Source organism: Macadamia integrifolia, chromosome 9 (assembly GCF_013358625.1).
Source record: "Macadamia integrifolia cultivar HAES 741 chromosome 9, SCU_Mint_v3, whole genome shotgun sequence".
Lineage (NCBI taxonomy): Eukaryota > Viridiplantae > Streptophyta > Magnoliopsida > Proteales > Proteaceae > Macadamia > Macadamia integrifolia.
Window position 1 is genome coordinate 15,292,512 of NC_056565.1, and position 16,460 is coordinate 15,308,971.

Genomic DNA, 16,460 nt, shown 5'->3' on the forward strand with positions numbered 1-16,460 from the left:
TCTTATTAATTTTAAATAATGATTTTTTATTTTTTGGTAAAATTTTTAAATAATGAGTTCATTGCTCTTGTGTAGAACTTTAGAGGTGCCTTCCACTAAATCATAACTAATGCTATTCACTGCAGTTCTGGTGGGTTTTTTTTCACTTTTGTATTTATGCTTAGGATACTGGCAAAATATTGTTTTTTGTGGACTCCACGTCGTTATTCATTGTTATACACTACTCTCTTGCAGCCATGGTTTAAGAACCCAGAATCGGGCTTGGGATTGGTTAAGACTGATCCCTATCCGTTTCGGTCTGTATTGGCGTGGATCAAACAGATTTAAAACTTGTTTTCTTTAGAAAATCCTTTTTTTTTTTAACCTTTCCACCCTTGCTCAGTACAGTCCGATACGGAATTGTCCCAGAATCGATATCCAATCCACCCAATTCTGGCTGTTCCTATCAGATTCCTTGTGTGCCTTATTTCATTTGTCGGACTTATCCTTCCCGGTTGTTGAAGGGCTTATTGATGACATCTTTCATTTAGCTTTAAATTCGTTGATTGTAAGCTTCTTGTTATTCTTACAGAAGCCAAAGTGATAGCGGACTTCTTAGTTTGGAAGGCGTTATCCATTGTGAGGAGGACAATTTGGCCTCTGATATACCATGTATATACCTGCTGACTGGTCAACGGTCGGGTGACCAAACCTAAGATCAGATCCGCACGAGCATGGAATCCACCCCCTTGAAAGACCACTGAGCACTCGACCAATCTCACATTGGGATCAACACCGATAATCAACCTTACTCAAGATTACGGCCCTACTATGGATAATCGGCCTTATCCATTGTGAGGAGGACAATTTAGGGTTAACCTGGGTTAGACGGTTGGTTAACCCTAGGCCCTACTATGGTTGGGTTAACGGTTAAAGGATCTTACTCTAGTTTGGTTAACAGTTATGTTAGTAACCCATGTTGAGTCAATCATTATGATCCCAACCAGCTCGACCATGACGAGAGAATATCTCTCCAATAGGGCAGACACGCGTCTACACGACAGAGCCTCTTGACTAATAAGGAAGATTCATACCTCCCACATAAGGGGCATCCATCCGACTCTAAAGGTAAGGCTCTAAATCCATTGAACACTTTATGCAATACTAGTTCTAAGTCTGACTTCAACATCGGAGCTTGGTCCTAGAGCTCCGCCTGGATAGTTTCTAACTCTTGTTCTGCAGGATCTTGGACGCGTAGGATTGTGCAATGACAGCCTCTTTTCACTCATGACTGGAGGAATCTTGTAACTCTACCATGAGTTATTCTTGCTTAAATGTATAGCATTGTGATATAACCGAAAAAAAATGTTTCATCTTCAATTTTCATGATATCCATCGGTTGAACACTCTTGTAACATTTGTAAGAAAATTTTTTTTTTCCTTTCCTTTAATACATCAAATCTATTTTTCCGTGTACAAAATGAACCGTTACAAAGTTCAAAACATATAGATGAAAACTCAAATCTTTTCAATTAATCGTAGATATCATGAGTCTTTTTTTTTTTTTTTTAAAAAAGTGATTATTCAGTTTATATATATATATATATATATGTGCGTGGGATGTCCTACAAAAAAAAAAGACATGCATGGGACGCATGTCAATGCTTGGGGTAATTGATTGAATTATACTCTAAATTTGGGCACATGGCCAATATACACCATTTACTCTCTATCTAATGGTCACAATGGACATATTATCTGCCTGTGTGATTGTGATTGAATAGGTGTTTGGTGATATTTGAAGGAAAAATTAACAAATTCTGTCACAAAAATAACGAGAACGAGTGTCCCCAAAAGTTATGAAAGTATGAAGGGAGAAAATATTCTAACTAGATTCATGAAATGGCCTTGCACCTCATTGCTTTCTCATGTTCTATGCCATATTGTCACACCTCATTACTATGCTCCTCCATGTCACTTGTTCAGAGAACTCTCCCACTTTTAGAAAATACCAAATATAAAGAATCACAATTTTAAGTGTCCTTAATCCACACCCCAAGGAATTCAAATTCATAAACAAGAAAAATAAGGCATGCAACTCTCTGGGCAACAGGAGCCTTTGCTTCAATGTCCATGCACCCAACGCCCCAAAAAGGAAACTGATGGCTATAAAACAACCGATGCAATTTCAAATCTCAAAATTTTTTTTTTTTTGGATATATTTTCAAATCTCAACTCTGAAATGATGATTCCAAGACCTATAAGATGCCCTCGAAGAAGGATAGCATCAAACCAAGGCTTTTAGGTTTTCTCATGTTGCTAGTGGTAGGAGAAATCTGTACTCATTAAAAAATAATAATAATAAAAATATTCATGTGAGAAAGATTTGACTCTTTTAACGAAGTTTTTCCTTTCGTAACACTGACAATTGCAATGTATTTATGGAGGAGGATGAAGGATTACTAGGCTGGCCAATCTGAAGAGGGTTCTGTAGACAGATCATGATTCTGCCATGTAGCACGTTGACACGATTGTGATGTTGCAAACAGGTGGATCCTAAGGGTCTTTTCCTTACATGTTAAGTTTCTATTCAATCAAAGTTAGCTAAGTGGCAACATCAAGTGTTGCTAAATTAAGGACTGCAGAGATCCACGCAGAAAACAAAAAAAATGAAGACGATAAACTAATATAATGATGCTTCGACATACATGGAAAATTTTGATTAAATTAAGTAGAATTTACTAGGTGACTGATACATTCCTAGATATATAACTGTTAGAATTACAATATCACCCCCTCTATGTAGTAAAAAAACATAGGTCTAGAAAACCTCTCAAAACAAGCAAAAAAAAAAAATTAAACTGTTTGAAGAAAATCATACAATGGGCCCACTCTGTATCGTTTGCATACGTGGCATCTGATGATTGGTGATATTATGTTGTGAAAATAAAATATGAACAATGGCTCACACCATTTTTGTTTGCGCATCTAATGATTGGTGTTATAGTGTTGTCAAAAGAAAAAAAAAATAAAGAAAACTACATGATTACCCACTTTTGGGTTTCTCTTAACCAAATTACCCAAACTGAGTTTGAGTTTACAAAATTACTCACTTTTGAGTTTGGGTTTACCAAACTACTCGTAACAATTTTCAACCCTCACTTTAATATGTTTTTTGACATTTTTACCCCTGCCTCCACCTTACTTCGAGCAACACCTCCTACCCTTGCTTCCCCGCTTTACTCCTGATGGCTTGGGATATTCCGACAGGGTTGCAAGACGAGGAAGCAACAGAGAGCAACAGAGAGCCCCAAATCACCAAGATCTCCGGTGGAGTGTTATGTATGCACATAGGTTGGGGTCTGGCCTTTCACTCGACTAGCAGGGACTGAGTCCATCGACCTGAGTGGGAAGCCAGTGATGGGTCATCCTTGCTCCCCGATCGAAAACCATGGAAGAGCCTTGAGGTCAAAATCAAAGTGGAAGGAATAAAGCGGTGCTGGTCGGATTTCAGCAGTGTGAAGAAGAAAAAGAAGAAAAAGAAGATGAATGAGAAAGTTGCAGGCGGTGGCTGTTGTTTAGTAGTTGCAGCAGCGGGGAAAGAAAAGGAAGAGAAAGGGTTCGGCCAATGAGGAAGAATTGAGGGGGCGGTTGAGTTACATGGTGCAGCGTTGTTGGCTGTCGTGGCTTTCCTTTTTCTTCGTGAGGACGACGTTGCCGGGGTAGAGACATGGAAGTAGTGAATGACAGGATGAAGAGGAAAGGGCATAAATGTCAAGAATAAAATTTGGGTGATAGTGGAGTACCATTTTGGGTATTTTTGTAATACCCAAACTCAATTTGAGTAGTTCTGTTAACCTAATCGTTGGTTGGTTAATTTTGTAAGTCAAAACCCAATTTTGAGTAATCCAGTAATTTTCCCAAAAAAAATATATCAATGATAGAATATGGATTATGGAATACTGCTTAAGCCTCAATAGTTCTCCATGCGCTGTCTTTCTTCCGTGACAATACATGGGATTTATGTTACTTCTAATGGGCAATTCGGGAAAAAAAGAATACAGAAACCATTAAAGCGTGGAACTCGGTTATAAATGCAGATACTCTCTCGTTTACTTTCCTCGCCGTTTCCTGTCCTTCGTTACCTCCCAAGATTTCAAACTTTCTTTAGAGATCTTCCGATCTCCTCTTCTCCTCGATCTGCATTTCGAGATCTGACTGGTAAGAGACCCAAATCCTCCATCAAAGAAGCTTCTCTTTGAGGTAGAGTTTGATTTTGGTTGGTTTTTTCACTTACTTTTGGGCTGACATTCAGATCTGGTTCCTCGGTGTTTCTCAGCTTCTCCGAAGAAATGGGGCTCCAATTCTCAAGGCTCTTCAGTCGCCTTTTTGCGAAGAAGGAAATGAGGATCCTTATGGTTGGTCTTGATGCCGCTGGTAAAACTACCATCCTCTATAAGCTCAAGCTCGGAGAGATCGTTACCACCATTCCTACCATTGGTAAGTTCTGCTTCTTTCGATGGGGATTCCTTCATTATTGTGTTAGGGAGTTTGGTAGATTGCTTGATCTACAGTTTTGTATTGCAAATGAGAGAATTATTAGCTTTCTTGCTTTAAACCCGATGATCAAGGCTCTTTATGGCGGGAATCATTCCGTCATTGCATTGATCCAGTGTCGGCTATGTTCTCATCGAACGGAATTTCCATCTGTGGTGTTCTGCATTGGGTTGATTTTCAATTGATGCTGCTCAGAACTGCGTATGTTCTTGTGTTTATATGTACTGCGGGATCTACTTCTAGAATTCAGTGAATTTGATATCTACATTTCGGATCTCTACATGTTTTTGTGTCTGTTGTGCAAATGTTGAATGAGAAAATTGAAATATGATATTTTCCAAAAAAAAGATCTACCTCTGTTCGGTTCAACTTGAAAACGAAATGTCATTTCTCTTTACATAATGCACCATCATATGTTGCATGTTTATAATTTGATGCTTGAAAGTTATTATGGCATTTTATTGGCAGATCTTGTTATTATGGCTTTGGAGAATAAATATGTTCTTCTTGGTTGTAGGTTTCAATGTAGAGACTGTGGAGTACAAAAACATCAGCTTCACCGTTTGGGATGTGGGTGGCCAGGACAAGGTAAGGAGCAATTGAACATGGAATTGATAATTGTACCATACTTTTCTTATATTTATAAGTTAATTTTATCATTCATTACATTCCGAATAGGGTTAGTTTCTAGTTATGAGAGGGCTTTGGATAAGTAGAATTATTATACTCCCGTGGTAGGAATTTCATGCTTTATGGACACCGGAGAGATATCCCTTGATACTATGAAGATCCTGTGATACCATGTGAAATCATGCATGGGATTTGTAATTCAAATGTCACTGTTTATTATTCATGTCACTGGGAATTCATGAGGAAATGTGTGTTAATGGAAAATGCAAGAGGCAAATGCCTCATTTGTGAAATGGGAAAGTCTTCATGGACAATCGCTTATGTTAGTGAGCCAATCAACAACCATATTATTCTCATGATTATTCAAATATCTATATATTTAATTGAGACATTATGAAGTCGCAGAGGAGAGTTAATATTTCAGCTCTTGTGCGGCTGGTTGGCGGTTGGCATGTTGTGCCATTGAGAGTGTTGATGTCATGCTTTGGTTGTTAAAGTAACTAATCATCCTTTCTTCTTGCAGTTTTATATCCTTACAGTTTGCTTTTTATTCTTGTTCCATTTAACTGATTTTGTGATTATATGAATTGTTGGTAACAGATCAGACCATTGTGGAGGCACTACTTCCAAAACACACAGGGTCTTATATTTGTTATTGACAGCAATGATAGAGACCGTGTAGTTGAGGCAAGGGATGAGCTTCACCGGATGCTAAATGAGGTAAAATGTTTTATGCTGGTTATTTCCTCCCTCTCTCTCTCTCGGCATCAATTGTTTATTGGTGATCATACTGACAAACAAACTTGCTCATTTAGGATGAACTGCGAGATGCTGTCTTGCTTGTGTTTGCCAACAAGCAAGATCTTCCTAATGCAATGAATGCTGCTGAAATTACTGATAAGCTTGGTCTGCATTCCCTGCGTCAGCGAACCTGGTAAATTTTCTCATCCTGTTTTCATGCTTGAGCGGTAGTAGGGTGGGAATATGAACTTTGGTGTATTTCTTTTGGCTGGTCTTTATTGATGTAGATCCTTATACATTATACTTAAAATAAAATACATAACATAAAACGAAATCAAACAAAGTGAAAAGATAATCCAAATAGCATTTGATAAATGGAAACTTCTTTAGAGTAAATTCTTAACCTGCTATCGCAATATGTCATGTGGGACAGCTTACAAGCATGTGAAATGGTTCTGTAACTCGATTTATTTTATGTGTCTCTGCTCTCTTGGCAATCAAATCAAGCTGAAGAGGCTAGAATGTCTAATTTTTTCTTGCAATATCTTCCTTGAACTTTTGATATATCGGTTGATGATCCAGAATGATTCTGTTACCCAGGTACATTCAAAGCACCTGTGCTACATCTGGTGAGGGATTGTATGAAGGACTGGACTGGCTCTCCAGCAACATTGCCAACAAGGTAAGAAAGGAAGAAATGGAAGTAAAAATTGGAACAAAACAGATAATGCAAATGATAGTGATAAAACTTACAGATAAATTGCAGACCTATGTACCCTGTAACCAGTGGATGCCTTCTCTTCTGGGCATGGATTTAAAATTCAGTATTATTGATGTGAGCATGCTTCACAATCCCAATCCTGCATGATACTTGTCCAATATTGTGAAGGATTGGCATCTATTGGTTAAATCAGTATCAGCTGGTCCACCTGATACATAGAATGCCAGTTTCCCTATTCATGATACCAGATCTGATATGTTTGTTTTCCTTTTTAACCTTTTTGGTGTGTACATTAAACCTGTAATCTTGTAGTTTGACTAGGAATTATTACTATCACTTCGCATTTTACTTCTGCTTTAGGGTCCTGATTTGACGTCATAGAATTGAACAGCCCATAGGGTCCTGATTTACTAGTAATGGTGAAAATTAAATGATGCATAGATTTTGTTCATGTTTCATGATATTTAGCCCATTTTAGTGACACCAGTTGCTTCATTCTTTCCAGGCTTGACATTTATCACTACTGGTGGAGAACTAAAGAATTATATCACCAGACTGGATTGAACACTTGTGTGATTGCTAGCTTTGTACCTTCATTTCAGATTACATGTTCAAGAATAGAATTTTTCCTCAGTTGTTGTTCCTTACATTTGTTTCAGCACTATTCTTTTTGTATCTCGATCAGATTCAAGGTCTTACATTGTAAACTTTGAAATTGTTATGATGTTTAAAATATAGTTTCTTTGTGATTTTCTTACGGGTGCTAGATGTTGTTACATATGTTAGTCTTAGTTTTCATGGATGGATGCTGTCGCATACTTTTTATGGATCAAGGTAGATCAAGTTGGATTACCTGATGGCCAAACCCCTTGGCAGTTGGCCTCTAGCTTGCACATACAAGATGGGTGAGGTGGTAGGCCTCTCCCGTAATCCTTGGTCACTAGCCAAGCTGGTGCCAGTGCTCCTTGGTCTGATACTCCGCCTGGCCTGTTGTTTCTAGAAAGGGGCATCTCATCTTTTTACATCTTACCAGCCCCTGATTGCCTAAGCTCTTAAGCTTGAGCTCTGCATGTGACATTGCACCTACTGGCCAATTCTCTGCCGGAGTGCGGTTGGAAATCTCATGTAATTTTGTCAGTATGACATTCAAACATTAGTAGATCCATAATGTGCAGCCACTTGAGCTTTGGATAGATTCACGTCGATCCTTCTTAGGTAAAGGCCTAATACCCTAGTTTGTTTTTTCTTCACCCAACAAACTTGGGTTACAATTTATTTTTCTCCAGTCTTGGTTATAACAAGATTTTCCAAGTAAATGTATAAAGAAAAGGTTCTTAAAGCTATTGCGGGAGGATACACTAGCACCCTCTCTCTATCTCTCTCCTCTACACATGAAATGATCTCGTTATATAGGAAACCATTCTACACACCTCATTTGTATGTATGCTTCCCTATGACATTTTTTCTGCAGTTCAATAAATAAATTTAATGAAAAAAAAAAATTATAATTGGTGAGACTTACAGAACAATAGTTAAATTATACTATTATAACATGTTGATCACTAATTTGAAACTTAAAGACGGCCCCTACTATGAAACAAGGGGTAAGATTGCATACATTTGCCCCTCCCAAACCTTTTAATAGTTAAAACCTGTGTACTGGGTCACTTATTTTTAGTGAAAAAAGAATTATATCTCAACAGTTTTTCCTCTTTTAAATATTATACAATTCTTCTTCCTCCAAGGGTAAATCAAGCCATTTCACATATGCAGTTGAAATAAAATGACATCTATCCCGTGTGACATAATGGTAAATTACTTTTAACTTTAAAAACAGTTTTGAAAAGATCATGGGCGATCAAAAGAAAGTGACAACTCCTTACTTTTACCACTTTGATGATAACCATTAATTTTATTATATTTTCTTGTCTCAAACAAAGTTGTCAATCACAAAATTGAGATCGGATAGGACATTGCTGATCCCAAGTTGGATAGGAAGATTTGGCCCTATCTTGCCCGGTAACAGCTGATCTATGTTCGGTTTGATTCAATACCGTCCGATCCCACGTTGGAGCGGCCAATTGACCTGATCCGATACAGGGTTTTAAAATCTTTTAGGGTTATTCCGGAATAAGGGTGGTGGATTTCTTATTTCTTAGAAGTTGTGAAGAATATCTCGCATTCTGATAATAGTTCAACAGATTGATAGTTGGGCAGAATAATTCTGTAAGCTAGAAATAATTCTTACTGATTTTGGGAGAGTATTATCTGTGCTGGAGCGTAGCCTCTCTCTCTCTCTCTCTCTCTCTCTCTCTCTCTCTCTCTCTCTCTCTCTCTCTCTCTCTCTCCTATGATGCCTTCTGTATGCATCTATGTCGTGCATACACAGACATAGATGCACATAAATCAGAATTTTTCATTTTAAAGTGGGGGCGGGAAGAATCTGAATCTGCAAGTTGTGCCAATTCTCTTCATGCAGGTATACTTTTGACCATATATGCCATAGTCCTCAATTCACTAGAAGGCATCATAGGATGGGGTAAAAGGAACAAGGAGAATCTAGGTACAGGAACAAAACCAAAAATAATGAATTAAAGGGGAATAAAATTTCTAGTCCAACAAGACTAGAGAGTATCTCTGGACTGACACCATGTTTTGCCACGTGAAAGGGTGATATGGCAATCTTGACCATATGGATACCTTGAAAATGGTCTAGAATGGACAGTCAAATTTCAGACTTAGATTCAACCACAATACACTCCTATGTTTGACATATTTCCTTGCATTTTCAGCCGTACATTTCTTTCTAGAAAACCTTCATTTTCCACTAGATTTTTAATACTTTATTTTGCCACTTGGCCAACTCTGTTTTGACTGAAACTTGATCTGTGGGCAGAGGACCTTTAGATCCATTTGTCCACAATTTCAATTCTATCCAATCTGCCACATGGCAGATGCTTGTACCAGCCCAAAGACACTCTCTAGACCTGGTGGACTAGAAAAACTTTCCAAATTAATATGCATAATATAAGACATGTACGCCAACATGGTTAGAGACACAAGGGCAACGTATGCTCCCCAGTTGAGCAATCTAAACCAAATATGAAGTTTAAGAAATTACTCAGCTTCAAGTGCCTCAATCTCATATCTGACTTCCTCTAGATGTTCGTTTATGTTTGTCACTGCATCCTGCACCCCTCTGATGGCTTCATTGAGGGCACTGTCATACTCTGCATCTGCCTCAGCGTCCTCAGTTCCTGCAGCTTCTGTTATTTCATGGACATGCACACACTCATGCTTTGCTGGCTGGCTAAAACTGCAGTGCTCATGGGTTACTAGACGTTCCGAGGGACGGCCAGCCTTCTTTAAAATCTGAATTGTCGCTGTCTATGGAAGGTAATGTTTGCCAGGAAAATCAGAAACCATGTACAAAATCATCATGCAAGGGAACACATATAGTAAAAGGTTAAGAAAGTAGTCCAGATGAATCCCTACACTATTATTCTTGTAGTCAGAGAAATGCTTGAAACAAAACACAAAATATTGAATAATAAACTAGAGTAGCAGAAGGAATCAAATTCAGTCAGCTCAAAACGAAGAAGCGTATCCTTTGGTTAATTGGACAGGAATTAATGCCCATAACCTTTTTGTCTCTTCCCCAAAATTTAGTACCATTGTGCAGCAATTTTATAGACAAAGTCATCTGGTTGTCATAAATAGGTTTTCAATAAATTTACTTCTCCCTTCTACGGTATTCCATAGAAGTACTCAAATCGGATCATCAATTGATTTCTAGGTTTCTGATGAAACCTAATTGGTTACTTCCAATTACGTAAATCAATGGTTCAAACCGCCCCTCCAGGATGTAAAATATATCTCTCACCATCCCCATAGTGTAAGAGACAAATGTATGCATTTCGATCTGATATAACTTTGCAGAATTGTTCTCCAGTCCATAACTGACCTTCAACCAGACTCACAGCCTGATCTGACCTGTTTTGGTTTGGCTAATAATTTTCTCCTCGTTGTCGGTTGGGCTCTTTTCCTATGACTCGATATTGCAAGCTAATCTCCGACTGGATCTACTCTGGCTTGAGTTTAGTTCTGCATTATGATGTCATCTGGCAAACATGCATTGATGCACTAGACCCGAAAGTTGAACTAGCTTGATTTGATCCAAAACCTTTCCAGTTCAACCTTACGGTTGGTTCTAAAAACATTAGGATTACACTTTCCAAATGTTCAATCGGGCATCACCTTGGTATCCCAGCTCTAGTGACCCTGAACCACATATGTTCTCCCTATTGAATCGCTAAGAAAGTGCAAGAATGAAAGGAAAAACTCCTCACCAAAGTTTATAAAGAACTCATTACTCAATTTGGTTATCTAAGCTATTTCAACTAATGTTATGTCATGCTTCTCTATTTACTAAAATTCCAAGTAGAAATGTCAGTTGGCAGAAAAATTTGGGCTTTGTCTTGACTCACAGGGCCCACCCCAGTTAGGTGAACAGTACTCTTCACAGCTCTGGTCAAGTTAGGGTTGATATAAGGCTTAGTTTTGTATTGACAAAAACAGGTGCAAGTGTTCCTAGCTCTCAGTGACTAGATCAATGAGCACCAAAAGTCCTTTTGGTAAGTTTTCTTCTTAAAAAAGAAAAAAGGGAAAGGCCTCAAAGATTCACTCGATCTAACCCTCCTTGCGTAACAATATTGGGAGCTGATCAAGTCAGCTCACTCTCTTTGATCTTACATCCTCAAAAGCAATATAATTCCTTCTTATTTTCTGATGAAAAGCTTTCTTATAGACCTTCCTGGTGATGGAGATGATAAAAGCTGATATCAGTTGAAGAGTCATATAGGGTTGAAGATTGGTCAGGGAGTTTTGGTAAAGTCAAAACACACATCTCGAAACATATAGCTATATCCTTGACAGATAATAATTCCTGGTTAAAAGTATTCAGATTATGGAGTTTCCCTATATACTAAAGTCAAATAAAACTAGAAAAAAGACAATGTGAAAGAGCAGGACAATACCAGATGTAATTTCTGCTTTTCCTGCACCTGAACATCTCTCAATAGGCAAGCCAGATCATCTCGGCATAAATCAGGGTTCAGAAGTTGAGATTCCATTTCGAGGACCTGCATCGATGTCAGAGAATTTAAATTTCAGTGCAACGTGTTAAAATAAAAATTAGCATAAATATTTTATCATGATTCAGTAACTTACTTGTTTTGAGCAATCACTGAACTCTACTGTAATCTCACTGCAAAGTTGTTGGTAGGCCAAGTCGCCTCCCCCACCCATATATTCGGTAAACCCACTGCCAAAGCACCATCAACTGTCAATAATGCTTATATTTTTCGTGAAGTACGACATAGTAGTATACGAGAATTAGATCCCATACCACAATAAAACAGGATATAAGGGGTTTTCTTGATGAATATTTGATGAATTTTTCTCTCATAGAGCTACTATTTTTGTAACGGCACTCGTTATCGCTGATCATGAAAGACAATATAGCGTAAATAGAATCTCATGTTCTCAAAATCCAGAAGATCGGAAGGAATCTAAAGGGAGTACCGAGGTTCATTCAACGTAGTTTTCTGGCAGTTAGTCCAGGAAGAGCGTTTTGGGATCTCATCTGTAGGTCACTTTCTCTGGTAATCTATGTCACATGACATTGGCATCAAATTTCTTACTGACAGTTTCATCACACATAAAAAATGCCCAAACAACAAAGTGAGTGCAAGAGTGTGAGGGAGTAACAGTGCAATAGCACCAGAGTGAAAAATCAACCTAAAAATTTAAGCAGCTACAGAGTGCATAGATGCTTAGCTACATGCACATATAGATATGGATTCTAAGCTTCACTGAGTTAAAAATAAAGATGGAGAATGACAGAGACACCTCCACTGTTCAACCCATTATGGATTCTAATCATAGAGGCATAAATAATCAAAATATCAGTCTACCTTCATGCATACTTCTGCCATATAGACTGGCTTCCAGCAAAGAACATTCTCGAGTAACCTGTAATTTGAGAATTGTAGGTGTTCTCACTCTTAAAGAGTGAATTCAAGGATTGATAATGAGATCACCCTAGTGGAATGATTGGGTCAGTATACATATGGCTGCTAAAAGTTTAAAATAAATAATTACCGAATCAAAATGGGAGAGGTTAAGGGTTTCAAGTGTTTAGTTACTTCTGAATACACGAATGGGAATATACATTGCAGGGAGAAGGAAGGAGGTGTTTTTTTTTTTTTTTTGGGTGGTGGGGTGGTGGGGAAGGGGGAAGCAGGGTTGCTCTCTTTACTCGCTTCCTCAATTTCCTCCTGGGAACAATATTCAAGAATATCACAGTAACCAAATAAAAAGCAACAACCACGTTGCAGAGCAACAAGAGGTTGCTGCCAAGTCAGCAACTTCTCTAACGACATTTGCTCCTGATGACTCTGTTTTGGTGCTCCTCTTAAATGCTCTGACTTCAGAGGTCCACATAAATGGTCCATCCCCAAAACATCTTTTACCACTGGCAAAAGAGACTGGATTGTCAAGCCAACAGAAAAATTCCTGACATCATCTGCATGATCCTAGTCGCTTGTAAAGGGCAAAAGAAATATATCCAATCCAACCTTGCAAGAAAAATGATTCACTGTCATCGATTGCAAAACAAACATTACAGATGTGAGAAGGAATTTTGATTTTCCTCTCTCCTTTGCACCACATCACAAGTTTTAACCTTTTCTGGTTTATCTCCCATACCATAGCATTATGCTTTCTAGGAGCTTTTCTTTTACAGATTAAACTGGAAGGTTTAAGAGGGTAAGACTGTTATCAGGATTAGGCTCGATTATCAAGCCAGAAAAAAAAATAAAAAAATAAAGGAAAAATCACACTGACTGCGTTGGATTACAAAATTCTCTTATCCTTCTCAAGAAGAGACAAAATGACAACACCTTCAGGAGGGTGTGCTCATGCTATGTGACTCCTGGAGAAGGATAATGAAGTATCATCTTAAAACAACAATTACATCCCCCGGCCTCTCATTTTCTTCCTCCTTCATATGGTACCAAGGGTTTTCAAAAGACAAATTTCGCATGACATTCTATAAAAATGTTCCTGTTTGCTGCTTGAAACTTCCCTTATACCCATTCTGCTCCACCATAATTCTAACAACATCACTTCCTCTTTTTCTTGGGCAATGACAAATTTGGTTTGCACAGTGATTTCCCATGCTAGTGTATAAGGAGAGAGTTAAAACTCTAAAAATCCAATCTTTTCAACATCTGTATCTCCAACTTCCCCATAAAACGCACCTGTAAGCTATAATTCCTTAAACCACAACAACTATGCAATCTGGGGTGCCATTTCAAATGAAATCATTCATGCATCCAAGCAAACACCCACAAGATCACTGAACAACGTAGTATGAGTGATAAAACCAATAGAGCTATAAAGAAAAAGGACATCAACAGCGCATTTACCACAAAATCCATTACAGTCCTGACAAAACTTCATCCCTAACAGATTAGCATAAGAAGAACGCAACAACAGGAATTTGCAAATGCAAAAATAGATTATCAAAGAGAAATGGTTGATCAAAGAACTAAACCAATTTCAAAAACATCAAATAATTTTCTAGGTATTATTTTTTTTATTCGCCTTGGTATTGTAACGTACCTTCGTAACTTTGCATAAGCTTCAGCCCTTCGCTGCTGAACTGCGAGAAATTTACGAAGCAGATCAACAGTTCTCGAGGGTTTGAGATGGCTTTCCTCTGCAACCAACTCCTCCTCCACCTCCATGGTCTCCTCTCCTATGACTACCTTCTCTAAGCCCTCGATCACCTCTTCTTCCTTTTCCATCCAGACACAGCAGTCAATTCCTCGGTTCTCATTACTTCTCCAAGTTTTAGTTCTTAATACGAGTTGGGACAGGTTCCCTTGGATCCTTTCTCGTTTGCGTGAAGGTTGGAACGTTCCGACTCGGAACCCCTTCTATAGGTATCGATCGGTTCGATTTTGGTTTTTCAGTTCGGTTCAAGATACAACCTATGGAAATCGAAATGGAATAAGAAACTTATTTTTCAAAATAGAACCTAATCGACTCGGTTTGATTTTGATTCATTTTTTATTCTGTCAAATATTCCGTTTTAACCCAGTCTGTATTTGGTTTGGGTCCCTATTTTAGGTGTTTGGTTTAACATTTTACATATACAACACACTAGGTGTATGTTTGTTGTGTCACCCAACATCTCCCTCTCTTCTCTTGCTCAACACCCTTAATTTTTAGCTGACTTGTCAAGGTGTAAGGGGCATATCACTTCCGCAGCCTTTTTCTAGCATATTCCCCACCTCTCACCCCTACCTTACACTCTATGGTAACCCCTCTCCACTTCCTTTCGCCACCCTTGCCACATCCCCTCTGTGCAACTCAAAAAAAGTTTAGGTGAAAACATTTCAATGTAAAGAGTCGATGTTAAGTCGTAAATATAATCATTAGTTATAAAACTATTGGTGGAGCGCACCTTTGGTACTTTAGTAGAGCTGATAGAGTGATAGTGACTTTAGCTTGCTTATAGGGGGGGAGAACAACAGAAGGCTACTTGAATGACAGAAACAGCTAAGAACTCGAGAGGGCCACCTTTGAAAGCATTTGCCAGTAATCGAAGCATCTCATTCCGTTCCTGCAACCTAAGTTGGAACAGAGACTGTATCCAAAGGTCATTCACTGCAAAAAACTTGAGCTTATTGATGGTAATTACAACGATGAAAGACCCAAAAACCGTTTGTAACAATATATTTGCTTTTTGACGATCTTAATCACAGGTGCATGGGGTCTATGGATTGCCTTTTAGATTTGGGGATGACACCCCTGGATGGTGTGAGATGAGGTTAGAGGGTATAGCTGGATGACCTTATTTCATGATGATCTTCTCAAGGTTATACATCATTTTTTGCTATTAGAGGCTTAACAAGTGCAAATCAATGTTGAAAGTGATGAGAGTACCACCCCTATTTGATGGATTTGGTTGACCAAACTGATCTCAAGCTAGTCATAAACAAAATTTATAACTGAAGCAGTCATTTCTATTCTGTTACCGAGTATAAGAGTTTCAATATTGCCAGATAATACCTGTAAATGGTACAAAGGGCATTTGAACTTGGAAGAGCTTTTTAACTTCTAATATATAGTCCCACAGCGCTCGGAACAAGGCGGTTTCAATACTATATATAATTTAAGACTTCACCGTGCCGCCGTCGAGCTCGGTAGCGCGAGCTTGCGACTTAAGCAGGGACAATAAGGTGATGAAAAACTTCTTAGAGTAGAGGGGACCGCGTTGGGCTCTACTAGTGTTCGGTGGAAGGATTACGAATCAATGCACCTCGAGCCAACTCGCCCCTTAAGCCGGCCTGAACCGGACCATAACTTTTCAATTTTTAGGTACTTAGAATTTCTGATAAATTCAAATACCATAAGTGATCTATTGGGCAATCTGATGCCGATTCCTCAAACTATGTCTCTGCCTAAAAGCAACAATGTAACAGCCAACAGACAAGATGGGGAGCTTGACCACTTCACTGTTCTCTTCAAGTTCAGTATGGTGTGTGAAGCTTTCGACCAAAACATAGTATGGTACCCTAGATGTTGGGTTGGAAATGGGAGAGGGTGGGGGGGAGCATAAATTTCTCCTCCCAAGGGCATATTTTAATGGTGAATACCTGTACTGGTTACCCCTCATAATTATGCTGTATAGAGCAATGATGGATTCCATAAATTCCAAAAAACAGAGCTCAGATTTAGGGGAAAAAATGATATACTCTTT

The 16,460-nt window shown here is 38.5% G+C and overlaps 2 protein-coding genes across 3 annotated transcripts; one reads left to right on the forward strand and one right to left on the reverse strand.

Annotated features, from left to right (window-relative positions):
* Window positions 1–4,051: 4,051 nt before the first annotated feature.
* Window positions 4,052–7,385, forward strand: LOC122088326 (ADP-ribosylation factor 2-like). 2 transcript variants are annotated; one of them, XM_042657557.1, is made up of 7 exons: window positions 4,052–4,200; window positions 4,319–4,479; window positions 5,054–5,124; window positions 5,767–5,886; window positions 5,982–6,100; window positions 6,508–6,589; window positions 7,134–7,385. In XM_042657557.1, exons 2-7 carry the CDS (start codon window positions 4,332–4,334, stop codon window positions 7,137–7,139), a joined length of 546 nt encoding a protein of 181 aa, XP_042513491.1. In that variant the 5' UTR covers window positions 4,052–4,200; window positions 4,319–4,331; the 3' UTR covers window positions 7,140–7,385. The 2 variants fall into 2 exon arrangements, with proteins under 2 accessions (XP_042513491.1, XP_042513492.1); XM_042657558.1 differs by having other exon boundaries at window positions 4,057–4,200; window positions 4,295–4,479.
* Window positions 7,386–9,192: 1,807 nt separating this feature from the next.
* LOC122088115 lies at window positions 9,193–14,591 on the reverse strand. The gene is made up of 4 exons (XM_042657274.1): window positions 14,315–14,591; window positions 11,858–11,951; window positions 11,665–11,769; window positions 9,193–10,015 (listed from the first exon to the last, which is right to left on the reverse strand). The coding sequence occupies exons 1-4, from the start codon at window positions 14,497–14,499 to the stop codon at window positions 9,746–9,748; spliced, it is 654 nt and encodes a 217-aa protein (XP_042513208.1). The 5' UTR covers window positions 14,500–14,591; the 3' UTR covers window positions 9,193–9,745.
* Window positions 14,592–16,460: the final 1,869 nt, after the last annotated feature.

Coding starts and splice junctions, on each gene's coding strand:
- LOC122088115 (XM_042657274.1), bottom strand. CDS start 14,499: ATGGAAAAGGAAGAAGAGGTGATCGAGGGCTTAGAGAAGGTAGTCATA. Junction 11,952..14,314: donor GCTTATGCAAAGTTACGAAG/GTACGTTACAAT, acceptor GTGCTTTGGCAG/TGGGTTTACCGAATATATGG. Junction 11,770..11,857: donor TCAGTGATTGCTCAAAACAA/GTAAGTTACTGA, acceptor ACATCGATGCAG/GTCCTCGAAATGGAATCTCA.
- LOC122088326 (XM_042657557.1), top strand. CDS start 4,332: ATGGGGCTCCAATTCTCAAGGCTCTTCAGTCGCCTTTTTGCGAAGAAG. Junction 4,480..5,053: donor TACCACCATTCCTACCATTG/GTAAGTTCTGCT, acceptor TCTTGGTTGTAG/GTTTCAATGTAGAGACTGTG. Junction 6,101..6,507: donor TCCCTGCGTCAGCGAACCTG/GTAAATTTTCTC, acceptor TCTGTTACCCAG/GTACATTCAAAGCACCTGTG.